General features: G+C 37.6%; 3 protein-coding genes across 3 annotated transcripts; 1 reads left to right on the plus strand and 2 right to left on the minus strand.

The window, feature by feature from the left end:
• Positions 1-1388: 1388 nt before the first annotated feature.
• Positions 1389-1976, minus strand: LOC122090823 (flowering-promoting factor 1-like protein 3). Its single transcript, XM_042660545.1, has one exon. It carries the CDS (start codon positions 1885-1887, stop codon positions 1573-1575), a length of 315 nt encoding a protein of 104 aa, XP_042516479.1. The 5' UTR covers positions 1888-1976; the 3' UTR covers positions 1389-1572.
• A 7181-nt stretch (positions 1977-9157) lies between these two features.
• On the minus strand, positions 9158-12633 carry LOC122090822 (vesicle-associated membrane protein 724-like). The gene is made up of 5 exons (XM_042660544.1): positions 12109-12633; positions 10978-11119; positions 10732-10852; positions 9833-9895; positions 9158-9680 (listed from the first exon to the last, which is right to left on the minus strand). The coding sequence occupies exons 1-5, from the start codon at positions 12302-12304 to the stop codon at positions 9531-9533; spliced, it is 672 nt and encodes a 223-aa protein (XP_042516478.1). The 5' UTR covers positions 12305-12633; the 3' UTR covers positions 9158-9530.
• Positions 12634-16158: 3525 nt separating this feature from the next.
• Positions 16159-18297, plus strand: LOC122091271 (probable xyloglucan endotransglucosylase/hydrolase protein). Its single transcript, XM_042661132.1, has 4 exons — positions 16159-16559; positions 16661-16761; positions 16879-17072; positions 17814-18297. The coding sequence occupies exons 1-4, from the start codon at positions 16373-16375 to the stop codon at positions 18217-18219; spliced, it is 888 nt and encodes a 295-aa protein (XP_042517066.1). The 5' UTR covers positions 16159-16372; the 3' UTR covers positions 18220-18297.
• Positions 18298-18451: the final 154 nt, after the last annotated feature.

The following is an 18451-nucleotide window of genomic DNA, read 5'->3' on the forward strand; positions in this document are numbered from 1 at the left end:
CCAGAGTGGATACCTATGCCTGTTATTTCATTGGCCAAGTGCTCATGTGAGACCACGTAACCAGGTAGTGATCTCCAACTCATATTTTTTTACTTTTCTGTCTTGGCCTCTCTATACCTGATCTCTATACCTGATGGTCTTACATGGATGGACCATCATGGATGGGACGGGCCGCCGGCACCATGCTTCAATGTAATGGTGGCCGCACAGAAGTTGCCATCAAACCGAGAGAGAGAGAGAGAGAGAGAGAGAGAGGGGAGAAGGGGATTTATCTATTCTCATGGGTCTTGGATTCTAAGCCATAGACAAGACAGTAACAGAACATGTAAAGAGGGAAGGAAACGATCTACGGCAAAACTATAACAATGGGATAGGGACTTGAGAAGGAATGAAAGAGACCTCAGACATTTTCATCTCATCCATTTGAGATTTGATGGGATAGATTTTTTAGGTGCAGGGGGGAAGTCACCCAATAAACGGTTCTCAATCTATCTCCTCCTTCTATCTTCAGTCTACGATCCACCATTGCCTTTGAATGGATTGAAATAAGCAACTTTTATAAGTCTTTTGATGCACTCTGAACTGTCTGAACTGAAAGTGAAATGCATCATTGGTTGGTGGGATAAGTAAGTGCAACGAATGGGCAATAAGGCAATTCGTGGAACTAGATATGTATATGTATATGTATATAATTATAATTAGCTGGAATCAATTCACGAATGACATCTGACCAATCAACAGACACGATATCTGTCTGTAAATAAATCGATCCCTTTTTTTCGTTATGAGTCATCTAGTTTATCAGAAAAGTACTGAAAGACTATATCTGGGCTAGTTCGACCTTGCAAGTAATTATGGCAATCATCACTTCACTTCAGACTGCGATTTTAATAGTGGGTTGGGTCAACCTAGGGGTGTCAAAACCTAGCTTAACCAACTAAATCGAATCAAACCAACTGAAAACGAATCAAGCTTGAAAATTAAGGATCAAAATCGATATCAGCCCAAAATTCATAAATAAAAATATAAAAAATATATTTTTTATATTTTTAATATATTTACATGTCTTACTTCTTACATACCCAAAAAATATAATAAATATTTATTTTAAACCACACGAAAACCGGTTCAAATCCACGAATAGATCTACATCCCTACTTCAAACCAACCATTGGATTTGCTTACTATCCACGTCCTTATGCCATGTGTCGCTGTCCCAATTGAACACTATCCCCGATCTATTCTTTTGTGGGCCCTTCCACGGGAAAGAAATTTCTTCATGGCCAACTCACATGAATAGCAATAAACGTGGTCTCTCTCTCTCACTCACACACACACACACAAGCTCACTTAATGATTTAATTGGAAATTTAACACAAAAAAAAAAAAAAAAAAAAAAAACCAACCATATTTCATTACTAAACTATAGCTACTATAAGAATTTACAGAGCTAACACACACACATGAATCCATGAAACATCACAGTCAAGAAGCAAACCTAAGATAGCTAGAGTGAAGAAGAAGAAGAAGAAGAGGGACACAGATACAGATATAGTTAGGGTTCTTGAGGAGTTACATATCTCTAACTTCAAAACAGTTACGGTTCTTGACGACGATGTCGTACATATGCATGGACTTGAACTTGTTGAAGTCCTTAGGGAGAGAGATGAGGTGAACTGTGGAGCGTTTATGGAACTGAAGCAGGTCTGGGTCATCATAGTATCTGTCCCACCCTAACCCCAATAGCTTCCTCTCTAGTACAGCATAGGAAGTGATCACCTCGTTACTTGCCGTATGAACTAAAACTTTATTCCGGCGATGCGATTCCGTCGCCGGATTCTCGACTAGTCGAACCACTCCGTTCTTGAATACCCACACTCCAGACATCTCTAAGAGCTTACTGATGAGTTAAGGTTTCTGCAACTGTAATCGAAGAGAGAGAAAGAGATATATATAGAGAGAGAGAGAGAGAGAGATGCAGTGATGGATTGAATGGGTGAGAATGTAGAGTGGCATCCATAAACATATATATAAGTGTGGCACAGATTAAAATAATAATATTTATGGTGGGTTGTGTGGGGCCCACAAAAGGACGTCCATTATTTATTGTTGGGCTTCCGTGTCGCAAGCTTGTATAACTAACAAACTAACGCGGGGCCTCTCCTGTCTAGGTGAGAGAGCCTGGAAGGATCTTTGTTCCCAAGATCGAGAATTTTCTAGATTGTTATGACCCTTATTCATTTTACTAGAAAGATCACAACCGTTCGTTATTTGACCTTGTACGTGAGGGTGTATGTAACTTATAACTGTGAGGTTACAGGATATCATATATAGAGAGGGAAGGTTCTGTTTGGATTTTAAAATTGATTGATAATGGTTATGGAATCGTTTTTCTATAATGGGAAATGGAATCGTTATTCTGCCTCTTGTAGTTTATTATTAATATTAATTATTTATTGAACCACAGGTTTTCCTCCCAAATGCTCACTCCCCAAACTAGGATTCCCAGCTCAGCTAAGCTTTATCAAGTTTGGCTTGGACTTTGTCCCTCCCATGCATTATGGATCTAAGGGTTGTTAGGGTTATGTCTATTTTTATTTTTGGGTAAAGGTTGGGGTTATGTCTCATACACAGTGATTTATTGAATGAAATTTGGCTGTTGCCTGGGTTGTAAGTATCAGTCAAGAAATGAAATCTCAGAAGTATAGGTAGAAAAATACACCCTAGGTGGGTATTTTCAAACCTACCTTTGGGATTCTATTCCCTTGGCTGTTACCATGGGGTTCTGCAACTCGGGCAGGAATTTTTGTCCTTATTTTTGGGTTCATTACTTGTATAAGGTAAAATTTGTAATTATGTAAGAGTCAAGGGTTTAGGATGTCCATTTATTATTTGGGCAAGCGACAGTGCATAGGGACATTAATATGGATGAAATTTTTTATTTCATGAGGGTTGGGGTGATAATTTTATACGTTCTTATGTCTGGATACATGAACCACACACCCAGTCAATGTTCTTTTTCCCTTATTATTATTATTATTTTTAGAAAACCTTTGTAGATTATGTCAGACACTAAAGTGGAGAGAGTTCTAGTATTGTAAAAAAATCATCTTCTCTTGAGTGAATGTAGCTATCTGTGCTAAAACAGATTAAATTTCTTGTATTTGTGGTCACAAGTTAATCATAGTGTGACTACACTTTTGCGCGATAAGGATCATTTCAAACTTTACGAATGAATTAATGCTTTGCTGATGAATGAGACAGAACGGAGAAATAGTGTCGAAGGGATGTGAGAAGAGAGTAATGCTCTGGTTACAACATATGTTATGAAAGGTTCAAAAAGAGTAAGGATCAATACTCCAAGGTTAAAAATTGGAAAAGAATATGCAACTAATGTGACAAAGAAGACCAAATAAAGAGGAATTATCCAAATTACGTGTAAGGAGAATGAAGATAAATCATCTAATGGTATTATCTTAAAAGGGTTCTAAGGTGATGGAGATGTTTATTTCATTATCTCTTCAAGTACGAAAGCTTTAGATTGGCTACAAGATTCATGTTGTTCATTTCATATGTGTTCAGTCAAGGATGAGTTTGTTGCATATCTTTTTTTTAGATAATAGTTTGTTACATATCATGCATGTGATAATGGTATGCTCAAATGACAAATAATGGTGAAAGCAAGATTTTTGGAATTGATAATTTGAGTTCCCTGGAACATTAGATTGGAGAATTTACTTCCAAAGGAGTCATAATTGTGATGTATAAATAGATGATTGGGAATCTATACCGACACACAAGAAGTGTTGAAACAAGTGGAGTCACTATTAGAATTCAAGCGAAAAGTATGGGTGAACGGGGAAGACAACATCAAACAATTCAAACTATGAACAAATACAGATGAATGAAAGTGATCCCTCTGATCGAGTTACCTTAATAGAAGAGGTGAAATCACATCACATCGTGCGCAACAGCACAAGGCAACAAAAATTAAGGGGAAAAAATATGGAATGGTGACAAAATTGATCTATTGCAAGAGTAGTAAGTAGTGGTCCTACAGCTCTGGACTTGTGAATTATGATCATAATTGCAGAAAGGAATGGTGATTCCATTGGAGGAGAGTGTACATTTCGTATACGCCTTTACTGCATCTATATCATTTGTAACAAGAACAGCACAGTTTGTAGTTCCATTGCTTCTACTCTGCTCCTTTCTCTATCTCATATCATGAGGTCCTTCCGACACAGACCTAACCTCTCCCAATCTTTCTTTCTCAAGTGTTTTGTGTTACAAGTCAAGATGTTGTCCTTCTTCACTAAAACCCATCTTAATCCTACTAAGAAATCAAATTTGGACCACAATTTTACCCAAAGCAAAACAAGACAAACCCACCTTAACAAAGATTACTAAAAGGAATAATAGTTGAAAAAGAGAGATATTTCATTCTCACTCTAATGTTCTTCCTCCCCTAACAGAAATATACTACCTCAATCAATGTCACTTGATATCTCTACTATCCAAATTTAAAGGACGGAGAAAAGGGGGGGTCCTCTATAGTGTTACAAAGAACACTAGACACGCAGCCTAAGATGTTCCTGGTCATTGGATGTGTGTTACAGGGTGTGTAACACTACAAATGATCTCAATTGGGGGGGGGGGAGAAGTCAAAGAAATAGATATTGGCACTTATGTAGCACTTGGAGGATCATTAAAAGGACATACCCAATGCATGAGACTACTGCCACAGCGAGGATTGGGAAGGGTTATAATGTATTGTTATTATCAAAAACCGATAATTGCCATTTACACACTTCATATGGTTCCAATACATGCCATTATCAGCCAATTCCTAATCCACAAACTTTCCTCATATCTTTTCAGCTAAAGTTGTTTGAGGGAGAGAGATTTCTTAGGCACTATTCAACCACCTTTAACTTGTAGCTCTTATCAGGGACCAGCATAAGATGAAATTAAGAATCAGAGTAAGAGTAGGCTCTCAATGAATAGAGACTTGAGAGACTAAAGTCTACAAATAGAGCATCCAATAACACAATGTATATGACAGCCCCAAGGACCCCAGTCAGTGTTTTAAAAATGGGGGTCAGATCGGCCAATTTGGATCAGCCGATCACTATACGAAACGCAGGGTTAGGGCTTATTGGGATTGATTCTTTCAATAGAATTCCTCTCCATAGAACCCAAGGAACAGGGAGTCATCCCACTGCTGGGGTGACCTAGGGACGTATGTCCGGGTCCTCCCAACCATGAGATGGCTCCCTGTTCCCTGGGCTCCATGGAGAGGAGCCGGATCCCCGATTCTTCATTGATCCTAACTCGTCAGATCAAAACTGGTCAAGACCGATCCAGATCCTGATTCCTGAATTTTAATCCTTGACTCAATGACCCAAGCTCAACTGCAAAAGCCAAAATCTTTATGTTCTACATCTAACCAAGAAAGATATTATTGAAATTATAAAGTACTTAAGAACCTCTTTGGATTTGGAAATGGTGAGAAACATTTAAGTGCCATTCAGAAATCATAACCTTTGAGTCATTTTCTGTGATATTTTTACCATTGCAAATCAATAGTTTAAACCTTTAAATTAATTTGATATATAATTAATCCAAAAGGAATTTGGCTAAAGAACAATGGGGAATGAGATTTTTTGTTGTAAAGGGAATATGTTTAAAGTTGAAAGTATAAAGAATTGTTTTTTTTTTTTTTCTAAGTTTATGATCTAACTTTAATTAAAATGAAGGATATAGTACATTTACTTTGAAATGTGGGATCAATTCCTTCGATAAAAAAAAATGATCGATGAATACGCGAGCTAGCTAGATTATACTTTGTTATGAGGTAATATTAAAATCTTCGCAAAGTAAGATAGATTAATGCTTGGTGTAACACATACACAAGCATGACTCTCATGGTATCATATAGTTAGCTAAGATTTTGATTCCTGGTTTTCATATATATACTCAGATTTGTTAGCAGGTGAGGATTTATATAATAGTGGTTCTCTGAACATGATTAGTTACAAGAGGGAAAAGGTATAAAGAGGACTGAAGAATGTTTTCATGTTGCTCTGATCTTTATTAGATGCCATTTCTTTTTAGAGTTAAAAGACTGAGGATCCATATCTAATTCCTCCTACACCCCTACAGAGCTCCAAGGGAGAGCCCCCCCCCCCCCCCAAATCCCTATTTGCTATTAATATTGCTTTTTCTTGATAGGTTGCAGCTAAGAAGAGAAGAAAAAGAAGTAATCAAAGCTAACTCTTCACAACAGAAGGCCTATTGGATATTTCCAAATATATAGCTAACACAGCCTGCAAATCTTTAGAAGATTGGCTCCAATGGGCTAAGAGATCTCAGAAACTCTCAAAATTTCAGTTTTTGTGCAGTGTTGTCCTTAAAAAACTCTCAGGTTTCTTTCTGACCAAGCAGGCCATGGCAATGTAGGAGGAAGCATATTGTCCAGAGGGTGGGGAAAAAGCTCTCTTTTAGGAAAGCTAACCTCCTCTCCGATGCTGGAAGAACCATTCTCCTATGTACAACATGTCTTGGCATCTATCCCAATATATCTTATGTCTTGCTTTGCGTTTCCCAAGAGCATTTGTAAACAACTGGACTCTATCCACCTCCACTTCTAGAATGGAAACAATAACCAATTCAAAAACTTCATCTAATTGGGTGGCATAAGATATGTTCCTCGAAATCTCAAGGAGGACTTGATTTGCGAGATTTAGAGACTCAAAATAAAGGTCTTCTAATTAAACTGGGATGGAGAATGATAACGCTCGCTGGTTATAGATGCTTCTCACAAATACTTCCCCACAACCACATGTACTACGTCATACCGGGGTTGAATGAGATCCATTCAACTTTCAGTGAAAGCAATAAAGAGTGCTAAACACCCCCGTGTGAGTGGCTCTAAGGAGATAAGATGAGTCGAACCCAGAACTACACTCTTCCTTAGGCGAAAGTCCTTGCCAACTCGGCTACCCTCTTGGGTTGAAAAGACTACCTTAAAAGTCATCAGGAAGAAGACATTAATCTTGAAGAACCTCAGAAAGGGTAAACATAGGTTATACACAGTTCTAGCAGAGAACACACCTATCTTTTGCAAGTAGTCGATCATTTTACTCTGATTATGGCAAGGTACACCAACAAAACTTTACCTTCCAACATGTCAATATAGTGGGATAGCCCATGAAATACCATTTGAGAGTTCAACCCAAAAGGTTAAACTATTAGATGGAGATAACCCAATGGTATATGAAGATACATCCGAGGTCACAGATAACCGATGTAGGATTATACCTCTATAACTCTCAACATCTCAACATTGGCTCAAAATCTTATGCGGTGAGTGAATCTGACAAAGGCTGGCGGAGACAACCTCGGATGCCAACACGTGCGTTGTGACATGTGGATGGTTAGACACTACACTTTCTGCTCATCCCTTTCCCCCTCTTCTTCTTCTCCCTCCTTCCTCTATTCTATTCGAACTAGCATAGCAGAAGGAAAAAGAACCACCTGCAACACAGTGTGGTGCGAGGAAGACAACGACGATGATGAACAGAAGGAGCTTTGCACCAAGGATTCAATCAAGGAGGCCAATTCCAAAGAGGGGAAGGGTGAAGGCAGGGATAGTGATAGGGTTAGCTCATTCTTTCGCTTCCCTCTTCTCCCTAAGTCACAGGTCACAGGTCACAACCACATCAATAGAGGTGCTGGTGAAGCTGCTGCAACTCACCTCTCAGTTCTCACAACCCTCAAAACCAACCCAATTTTGAGTCTCCTCTGTTGAACTTTGAATGATATGCGTGTTGAAGTCTGGAAAAATGAGGACCGAAGGATTTGGTACTTAGGGAAACCCAGATGGGTAGAGGAGGGATGTGACTTTGAGATCCTTTCAGAAAATTTTGTCCATGTAATTCTTCGGATGTAAAGTTTGTAAAAAAAAAAATTGGCTGCAAGTAGATGATGATGATCATCTCTTTTGCTACGTTCATTCTCACCTTTCCAAATTTTGGCTGCAATACATTTTAATCCATCTCTTACAAATGTTTTACATAGAATAGAAGGAGGGAGGAGGGGGAAGAAGAAGAAGAGGGGGCTCCCATATCTGACGGTCCATGTGTCACAGGACATGTGTCAGCATCCGAGGTAGTCTCCGCCAGCCTCCACCAGATTCGCTGGCCGCAGAGGATTTCAATCCCTCAACACTCCCCTCAGATTTTGGCTCTACAAACAACTTATGATACCCAACCCAACCCGACCCGACACTACTGATCACTCTCTTTTGAGACAGTTAAATCTTTGCTGCTCGATGCTTTTCCCAGCTATGTGAGTTGGCTTGAAAGGCCCAATAAGTTTTATGGGCCACAAATTCTAATTCACCATGGCCAGGTTTCCTGATTTCTGAGAGGAACCTAGCCCAATAAAAAAGTGTTTGGGCCCATTGAAGGAGGCCTGATTGGGGCTTTTAGTGCTAAAACTCAGGCCATGCTAAAATCCCTAGAAAAGATGGGCTTTCCAAAAAAGCAAAGGTGCATTCTCCTTTATCATCACAGAGTTGTGGCAGTTTTTACTGGTATTGAAATCACAAAGTCCAGCATATAAAAATATTTACCAAAGGAAGAAAGGAGTTCATCTTATAGAAATACCTCAGATCACACAAGAATGCTATGTTACAAAACCAATCCAGTAAATTAAATTAGCTCTCCACCTTTTTTTTCTCCTATGTTGGAATGCAACTAGAAAGAAAATATACATATTCATGCTAGCATAATACCAGTTAAACAGGGAGAAATATTCCACAAGCCATTTCCTATCATCATCATTTTTGTGATCGCAAGCCTTAATTGTAATCCTCTACACATATTGTATCCAGCTTAATACCTTAACTGAATTAATGGCAGAGATAAATAAAATTTATCTATCTTCCAAGGCAGTCATGATTATCATCATCATTTTTGTGATCACAAGCCTTAATTGTAATCCTCTACACATGTCGTATCCAGCTTCATACCTTAACTGAATTAATGGCAGAGATAAACAAAATTTATCTTAACTTCCAAGGCAGTCATCATTAGAGAGAGAATTTAACAGGGAGAAAGGTCTTTTTAATTCCAAAGTTGGAATTTATGTACAGTTACAAAACAATGGTCCAATAAATTAGTTTCGCTTACCTGCAAAAACAAATGTCCTTACAACAGACAAACTCTCAACATATCACTACATATCCATTACCTTAAGTACTCTATTTTCAAAAGAGAAACAAAGAAAAGGAACTGAAACAAGACAACTGCTGATCCCACCAAATAAATCTCACATTCTAAAGTGATGCCTCCAACGGAATTCTTCTATATGATGGTTAAAAAAGAATGGCATAAAGAACTTTACATCCAAAACCAAATTTCTGCCCTCCCCCCTGCCCTGCCTTGCCCTGATGAATTCAATCATTTTGATCGAAGATCTGCTTGCATCAATCCAGAATTGTATGCTTGTATGCTTAAGGAACATTAATTAGTGCAGTTAAAACCATTGCAAACAGAAACCCAGATCACCAGGACTAGAAGTAAGAGGATCCCTAGAACAACCAATTTGATTTTCATATTCTGATACCACATTTTCCGCTGGATTTTTGTTCCTTGTTTCTTGAAATCTTGGGCCTGAAAGCATCACCCAACAGAGTCCTTCAGTTCTTGCTCAAATAAGATTTCAAAAGGAAAGAAGAAAAGGTTAAAAATCTCTTGAGCACTTGAGAAGGGAGAATGATACGTGAATTATACTCAACTAAGAAACATAATGAAGTTTAACCCACCTGAGAACGCAAATCTTCTGCCTTATCAGCAAGAATATCTAGCTTCTCGCCTCTATCAAGAGCCTGAAAGGTGTTCCCAAGGTCACAAACATCATATAAAGTAGTTCCCATAGAAGATATTGTAATCGGTACTAAGACACAAAATTCTTTTTTTCAGTCAAATACTAAGATACATAATTCAAGGAATAAAGATTATGCAGGAAACAGGGCAGTTAAGGCAACTAGTCAATGACTAGGCATTTCCTAGGCAACAAATATTAACAGAATTCATCAGATAAGCATAAATCAAATGACCCATACATAATAAAAAAGCAGTAAAATCATTTTTTAAGGCATAATGCCGCCACATGGTTCAGTGTAGATTGATTGCCTCATGTTCAAGTGTTTGCAAAATAATGAAAGCAAAGTGATATATACAAGGAGCAGAACACAGAACAATAAGATGCTGACTCAAGTCAAAAGCATATGCAACATAGTCAAACCATAACAGTGAACCAACAGCCTGGTACTAGTCAATCCTTAGTTGGCTTTGTCCCAGCCAACTAGAACCTAGAACAATTGGTTAGAGGAATGAGAAGAATAAAAAGACAAATAACTTAAAATCAAAACAAAAGAAATATCAGGCCTTTTCTATGTAAAGGTATGCCTGGGTGAATATTGGACAATATGTAAGCAAGGATCTTGAAAGAATGAGACACAGTGAAAGGCTTAGAGATTACAGCCCAACAAACACAGTAAAAATTCATGAAGCAAAAGTTCAAACTGTGAATACATAAGCAGTGCTTCATAGATTTAACAAAACTTCATGTTTTATCTCCCATTGAGCTTCATTCACAAGTAATCTTTAGGATAGAGCAGCTTTTAACACTAAAGCAGCTTTTAACACTAAATTTAAGTACCTTGTCAATATTTTCAAGCATAATGCTTTTAACTTCTGAAACTTGAGCCTTCACTTTTAAAAGTTTCTCAATCTCTTCAGCATGGTCAATGATATATTGCATATGCTCTTTCATAACAGGTCTGCAAAATTTTCAACCTGTACTCTTTAATCCGTTACTAAGAAGAAATAAACCAAAGAAAAAGAGTGGTAACATTGGATAAACTCATAATCGACAGGAAAGTGCAATTTCTAAGGACAAACATACCCGAATTCCTTGTTGAGACTTTTGGCTATGGCAGTATCAGCTTTACCTCCACCATATCTCTTTTTAAAGTCTGCTTTCATCCGTTCCAAGAAGGCTATGGAGACTTGCTTCCCTGCAGATTCTTTGGCGACTACACAATATGCTACAAAATCCTAATAGTAGTAAGATATAGGCTGTGTAATGAAAGGATACCTATCAAAATAGATGATTGAGAGAAGCCTAAGGCTTTAATCTTAACAAGAAAGAAAGAAAGGGACCAAACATACATTTCAACAACTTAGGTGTGCCCTATAGAGTACTAGAAGTATTCCCAAAATACAATTAAAAAAAAAAAGAGAAGAATTAGACACAAATAATAGAAATATAAACACCATAGTTGTCACAGTTTCTAGGCGATCTAAGGCATTGGTGGGGGGGCCTGGACGCGCGGTGACACCAACAAGGTACCTGGACGCCTTGACAACTATGATAGACACATTACATTAAGTTCCAAGTTATGAAGTGAAAATCTACAGTCTATGGATCAACCAATACCTGTAAACCTATTAAACCTATTTCAAATCAGTGAGAACTCTGCATTGAATAGGAGATGCTGAAAAAATTTCAGTGATTCACACTTCGATATTTTATCCCAAGAATGAGAATGTTCAATTAGCTTGAATCCTAGTAAAATCGGATTTTCAATTCGCAGTGGAACCCTCTGTAGACTTTCCCTTTGTCTGTCACTTTCACCGCTCACTGACTCATCTGATTCTTGATATAATCGAGTAAAGGCCTAAAGGGCAGCCATTTGCATCAACTATGACTTCCGCAAGGTCAAACGGAAAAGTTAAAGTCTACACACAAAGCTTGCAATTACTGGAAGAAAAAAAAAAAAAAAAATGCAGTAAACAATTGGGTGTACAGAGACAAAAGTGAAGCCCTTGCGGTAGCGACTATACACTTTGTGATAAGGTGATTCTGAAGCAGGAAGCTAAATTCTCCAAAGTGAAATGTCAAGAGAAGCAAACACACTAGTGACCAGTGGCAAGCTATAGATCCAATTCAGTTGAGCTCAAAAAAAATTCAAACCTGAAGAAAAAGCAGGATTGAAGTAATAGCGAAAGAGAGAAAATGGAGTAAAGTATATACCATAGCCATCTTCAACGAGGAAGTTGAAGGTGTGGTGATCGCAGTTGTAAGTGAATTTGTTGTTGGAGGAAGGGAGGCGCTGAAGACACTGAGATGCAATTGCAGGGAAATTGCCGGTGAACTCCGTGTACTCCGCCAGAATCATGGTACCTCTAGCCACGAAGCTGTAAATGAACAACTCCTGAGCCTTACCCATCTCTCTCTTTCTCTTCCTCCTTCGTTTCGTCTGGGAGTTTCGCCTCAGAATCGAAGAAGAAAGCGAACAAGGGAAACCCACCCTTCAGTCCCTCACAGCGGAGATCCGCTGTATCAAGAACAATCAGAATCTTCTCAAACCAAAAACAGTGTCTTCATCTCTGGTCTCCGCTTGATTCCTTTACTGCAAGTGGGTCTGACTGTGATGCAGGTTTTCTTGGATTTGATTTCCAAACTTCAAATTAAAAAAGGGGATGAAACTAGAAATGGAGATGAAGATGGTAGGTTTGTCAATTTGTGGTTGAATCAGAGTCAACATATTGGACTAAAACGGACGAATTGGAATTGTTTTTTTAATTTACTTTCCAGATTTAGGTTCACCGGCTCCAACGGCACAATAACTCTGTTCACATACGCTCTTCTTCTTCACGTACAAGTATTTAGAACATCGTTTGAGGAATCGGATCAGATCATATGGGCATGAATCGGATTAATACCACCAGACTTAATACGGATGAGGGTAAAATGTAGGGGTGTCAACCGGTCGGGCCGGTTCGGTTTTGGTCGGGCTTAATCGGGCTTGAGGAATTTCAAAGGCTACACCGTGTCCGCCCATTTAATTAATCGGGCTTAGTTAGTGAGGGCATGGTACACTTTATATTCGGTCAGTCGGTCTCGGGTTATAATCGGGCCACCTTAATCGGGCTTTAGTCGGGCCTTAACCGGGCTACGGACATGTTTAATGTTAAACGGGCTTTAACCGGTTTTTAAACGGGCACTCTTTAAAATGTGCTATTATATTCCGGCGCACTCATGCAAGCCCAAAAAAATGACAATAAATCAATAAATGATACCAAATATAATCATTATTTAAAATGTGAACATGTCTTTACTTTTTAGTTTTTATTCTTTAATTTGGGGGGTAAAATAGGTATTCTACAATCATTAAAGGGTCGGGCCAAGTCGGTGCACAATAGGTCGGTCTCGGTTGGGCGCTCGACGGTTCAAGTAGCAAAACCGAGACCGACCATTTATAAACGGGCCGGGCTCAAGCCTGACACGTTTAATAAACGGGCCGGGCCGGGCCGGTCTATAAACGGTCGGTCCCGATCGGTTTAGCCGGTTCGGGCCACGAATTGACACCCCTAGTAAAATGGTTAAAAAAATATTTTTTAAAATATCACTGCAACTCAAGGAATCGGATGAACCCTTTTGATTCTTGGTCGATATCATATCAATGAATTAATACAGATGAAGGGTTAAAAAATTATTTTTTAAAATAAATCTAGAGATATTTTTGTCCGATCTATGCTGATCTGAATCAGGACTAGGACCATGACCACGATCAGATTGATTGATCATGACCTTGATTCCATGTTCTCAAACTATGATCTAAAAACATCTTCCATCATACAACTTATATGTATGGTACAAAATGTAGGACAATTAAGAAACATCATGAAGATTAATTCATTTTTTATTAACAACAACTGACTAGCATATCCATGCTCACTAGGAGGTCTTGAGTTCGAATCTCCTAATTGTTATCCACATCCTCTCCCTACTTATCAAATTAGAGTTGATTTGAGAGTAGCTATGATACATCATACATGATCACCTATAAGAATCTCGTTTGAGATTGTATTAAAATAACTCATAGTTAGTAAATTCGCTATGTGCTTCGAATATACCAATGGTACTTTTGTGCAATGAAAATGTAGTAGTTTTTAGCATTCATATGGAAAAGAATGTCACCTTGATGTTCTTAAGAGATCATAAATAAGCAATTGATTTTTGCCGTATTCAAACGTTTCAATAAAAAAGTCCTCATTTTAGCATATCAATTCAAAAAATCCATATTATACATATATTTTATAGATACCTATATTATACGTGTTTTAAACGCATATAATATATTTTATTCTTACTAATACGTTTAGTTTGGAAAAAAAAAAAAACTTAATCCCAAAAGTCAAAACGACACTTCTCCCTTTCCGTAAGTTTTTCGATTTTGAGAAAAAATATGGATGACATGTATCTCCTTTCTTATTTTATTAATTCTAACCCCTCTTTCCATATTGCCGCTAATTCTTTCATTTATTACTTTATACCCTTTATTTAACTTTATTTCAAGTTTATCCTAAATATATTAATCAAGAACCTTATGTGTTCACCCTCTTATTTATATCCATTAGCCTATTAAGTATACTAATTATAATTTTGTCACCTAATTTAAAATATTATTTTAATTACGAATCTACAGTTGGTTATTACGATTAAATTATTGAATATCTAAATAGACCTATACGCGATCTGATTCCGATTTTAGAATACGCAACCGCATCAATAGGGGTTGTTGTGGATTTTCTTGTTTGATAAAATAATATCAATGATGATATTTTAATTTATTAAATGATTATCCACATGCTATTATTATTATTTTGATAAATATATGTTATGATTTACTATGATAGACAGAAGTTGATGGATCATCTATCAACATTGGCAATGATAGACATGATTAAATTTAATTAATATTAGATGTAAAACAAGCAAAATTGAGAAATGATCAACAATTGGAAAGTTAAATTGGATTTAGGTGTTCATGAGAATATGAGATATTAGAATTTAGTTGTAAACAACCAGTTTTAGTTAATTTTTAATACCAGAATAAACACGTATTTTTGCTCATGGATTTTTACATAGCAATCGTATTAAACATGTACCGTATCATTGCCGTGCGTGTTTTATTACGCCGAATTCTTGAAAATTATTATTTATGTCTGACCTGTTTAATTGTGTTGAATTTCTGAAAAATATTATTTCCATATGACCAGTTTAATTGTCGTACGTATCTGTTTCCATATTATTGCCATTCCCGAACTTACTATGGTTGGGATAAGTGTTAATAAAAATTAATTAAGATAAGGTTGAGTTATGGTAATAATTTTTTTTTTCATTTTTGTAGAATATGGTAATAACTTTACTGCCCTCCAATGGATAATACCACTTTGTTTAACTTTACTGCCCTCCAATATACAATACCACTTTGTTGCACCTCATTGATGTGTTATTCTATGACACTTGCTTAAAGAATCTTCTTGCACCGGTAAAAAATGTTGGAATTGAAATGGTTAGGGAATGCTTATGAAGCAAGTGTGACATAGGTCCAATTGCGAATTGGGACTTAAAATAAGTTGAAATGTTTTAGCCTTTTATGGATGATACCATTCTTTGTATCACCATTGATGTGTAAGCATCATGGAGAACCTTCTCTCATTTTTTTTTTTAAGGGAAAGGCTGGGTATGCCGCCAGTATCTCTCTCCTTCTCCCCTTGGAAAAACCCCCTATACCCTTCCCATCCCAACCATCACATTGGTTGAACCACTAGCTCCAAAAAAAACCAACAGTATACCTAACTTATTCCCTTTAATTTTTTTTTTTTTATTATTACAAAGTGAAAACAAATAGCTTCAATTTTACTTTCAATCAAACAAGCAATTGCAGTTTTCCCTTTCCATTTCCTTTTGATTAGCTTTAATTTATCAATTGGGTGTCATCCATAAATGGTGGGAACTGTAGAAAACATGGTTAAATTAAAAGCCGAGATCTTCTCCATCATTGTTGGGTCATTGAGATCATATCACACTCCAATTTGATTTGATGGACATGGATTCACTCCCAGTCTCCAACACCGACATCTTTTCTTACCTTTCAAAGAAAATGGCCGACCCAAGAGCCAAGTGGTGGCTACCAGTTGCTGTCTTTTTTTTTCCATTACGCGTCATGACCCTCTTCAAAGTATGAAACCTCACTTTTTTTTTTTTTTCCTTCTCTGTTTTTGTCTCTGTTTCTTTACCGTTTGGTCTCTGCCTCTCTGGTTGGATCGTGTGCAGAATAGTCCTCCGCTAATCACTCTCGCCTGGACTTTGCTGTTTGGCCAAAGCAACTCTTATCTTTTTCCAAATCAAATCTTCCATCTTCCATCTTCCCCTCCCTATTTATACCCAACTCTCTCTCTCTTTCCTACGAAGACAACAGTGGTTCATTAGTGATGGTTGCAGAGAAATGAGGATGAGGGAATTGCTTGTGGGTTTGCTTATTTGTGGGCTATGTGAAGTCATCCTGGCTGCAGCACCTAGGAAGCCTGTGGATGTGCCATTTCAGAAGAATTATGTGCCCAGTTGGGCCACTGATCATATCAAGTACATCAATGGTGGTTCCCAAGTCCACCTTGTCCTTGACAAATACTCTGGTAAACTACCACCACTACTACTATCTTTGCTAGTGGGAGAGTTTTAATTCATTAAATTGGCTTGTGGGAAGGAATTTTAATCTTGTGAAATGTGTTTTAAGGAACTGGATTTCAGTCTAGAGGATCTTACTTGTTTGGGCACTTCAGCATGAGAATAAAGATGGTTGGAGGTGACTCTGCTGGGGTTGTCACTGCTTTCTATGTAAACAAATTTCTCACTCCCTTATGATTATAATTTTATAAAGGTTATTGTGTTGTTTCTAATGGCTGACTCATCTCATTTTGCTTTCTGGGTTTGCTATGGTTTTTGTTTTCTCAGCTTTCATCACAGACTACAGAGCATGATGAGATAGATTTTGAGTTCTTGGGTAACAGAACTGGTCAGCCCTACATTCTGCAGACCAATGTCTTCACAGGAGGGAAAGGAGATAGAGAGCAAAGGATCTACCTCTGGTTTGATCCCAGCAAGCATTATCATACCTACTCCCTTCTATGGAACATGTATCAGATTGTGTGAGTTCTAGTTTCTTCATCTGTCATTCATGGGTCCACTAAAAAAGATCCATTAATATGCTCATCTTTAGAAATCATAGTATAAATCCAAAGGCCATGTCTGGAATGCAGGAAATGGATAGAAAATAAAATAAAATAAAATAAAAACATGATAAAACAAAAGTAAGAGAAAAAGAATGTTGCTATACTGTTCAGCGTACGTTAGCATCTTTGTTCGTCTCTCTCTTCATATTGTGGGAGGAGAGAGATAGACATATGGAGGTACTAGCATTTGCTACACAACATGACTGGGAACTCAATCCCCAAAAAAAATGATGGAAGTAGCAATAAGTTCATCCATCTTTCTCCTCTCTCCTTTTCTCTTCTATTTACATGTTGGGAGTTATATAGGTATACTCTTACATTGTTTTGTTTAGATGTTCAAAGCCTTTGTACACTTGAGGAACTATCTCCATCTAATACCTTAAAGTTTTAAGTTGAACGCTCCATCATGGTATTAGAACTCAAGTCCTTTTATTGTACTTTTTTAGTTGTTCGACCGCATATACAGCCAGTTATTCCATAAAACTTGAAATGTTGGAGGTTATAGAGATATTATCCGACATCTCAATTTGTTCATTTCTTACATTCCAAACGTAGCCTAAATCCATTGATCTATCTTGAATCAGAGATTTAGGGTTTAGGATTTGTATAGTGTTTTCTGAATTATGGACTAATAATCCTGAAAATATAATTTCACAGCTTCTTCGTAGATGATGTGCCTATAAGAATATTCAAGAACAGCAAAGATCTTGGAGTGAAGTACCCCTTCAATCAATCCATGAAGATATACTCAAGCCTATGGAATGCAGATGATTGGGCTACTAGAGGAGGATTGGATAAGACTGATTGGACAAAAGCACCCTTTGTAGCATCATACAGTTCCTTCCATGTGGATGGTTGTGATGCTTCATCCCCTCAATCTGCACAAGTGTGCAACACTCGTGGGAAAATGTGGTGGGACCAAAAAGCCTTCCAGGACTTGGATGGCCCTCAGTATAGGAGACTTCAATGGGTCCGAAAGAAATACACCATTTATAACTATTGCACCGATAGATCAAGGTACCCTAGCGTCCCTCCGGAGTGTACCAGGGATAAGGATATATAGAGAAAGAATGTATTTTTCTTTTCATTAATTAAATGTATAAGAAGAGAGGTGATATCTAAGTATGGAGTTCTTTTTTTCCTTTTTGGAGAGAGTTGGTGGGGGGGGGGGGAGACATTGTCAAGTCACTCTGCATGTCAGAGGAAGCAAAGATTGTGCTTACTTCATTCTTTAGACCGAATCTTCGGTTTTCAGTGAGTTTTAGATCTTGTGTCTAAGTTCTATTTCTGGGACC

The sequence above is a fragment of the Macadamia integrifolia genome, chromosome 10 (assembly GCF_013358625.1).
Source record: "Macadamia integrifolia cultivar HAES 741 chromosome 10, SCU_Mint_v3, whole genome shotgun sequence".
Classification (NCBI taxonomy): Eukaryota; Viridiplantae; Streptophyta; class Magnoliopsida; order Proteales; family Proteaceae; genus Macadamia; species Macadamia integrifolia.

What these genes read in the sequence shown, in the direction of transcription:
- LOC122090822 (XM_042660544.1), bottom strand. Translation starts at nt 12,304, where the DNA reads ATGGGTAAGGCTCAGGAGTTGTTCATTTACAGCTTCGTGGCTAGAGGT. An exon ending in TGCTTGAAAATATTGACAAG is followed by an intron (nt 9,896 to 10,731) that starts GTACTTAAATTT and finishes AACACCTTTCAG; the next exon opens with GCTCTTGATAGAGGCGAGAA. An exon ending in CAGAAGATTTGCGTTCTCAG is followed by an intron (nt 9,681 to 9,832) that starts GTGGGTTAAACT and finishes TGATGCTTTCAG; the next exon opens with GCCCAAGATTTCAAGAAACA.
- LOC122090823 (XM_042660545.1), bottom strand. Translation starts at nt 1,887, where the DNA reads ATGTCTGGAGTGTGGGTATTCAAGAACGGAGTGGTTCGACTAGTCGAG.
- LOC122091271 (XM_042661132.1), top strand. Translation starts at nt 16,373, where the DNA reads ATGAGGATGAGGGAATTGCTTGTGGGTTTGCTTATTTGTGGGCTATGT. An exon ending in TGTCCTTGACAAATACTCTG is followed by an intron (nt 16,560 to 16,660) that starts GTAAACTACCAC and finishes ATGTGTTTTAAG; the next exon opens with GAACTGGATTTCAGTCTAGA. An exon ending in TGGAACATGTATCAGATTGT is followed by an intron (nt 17,073 to 17,813) that starts GTGAGTTCTAGT and finishes ATAATTTCACAG; the next exon opens with CTTCTTCGTAGATGATGTGC.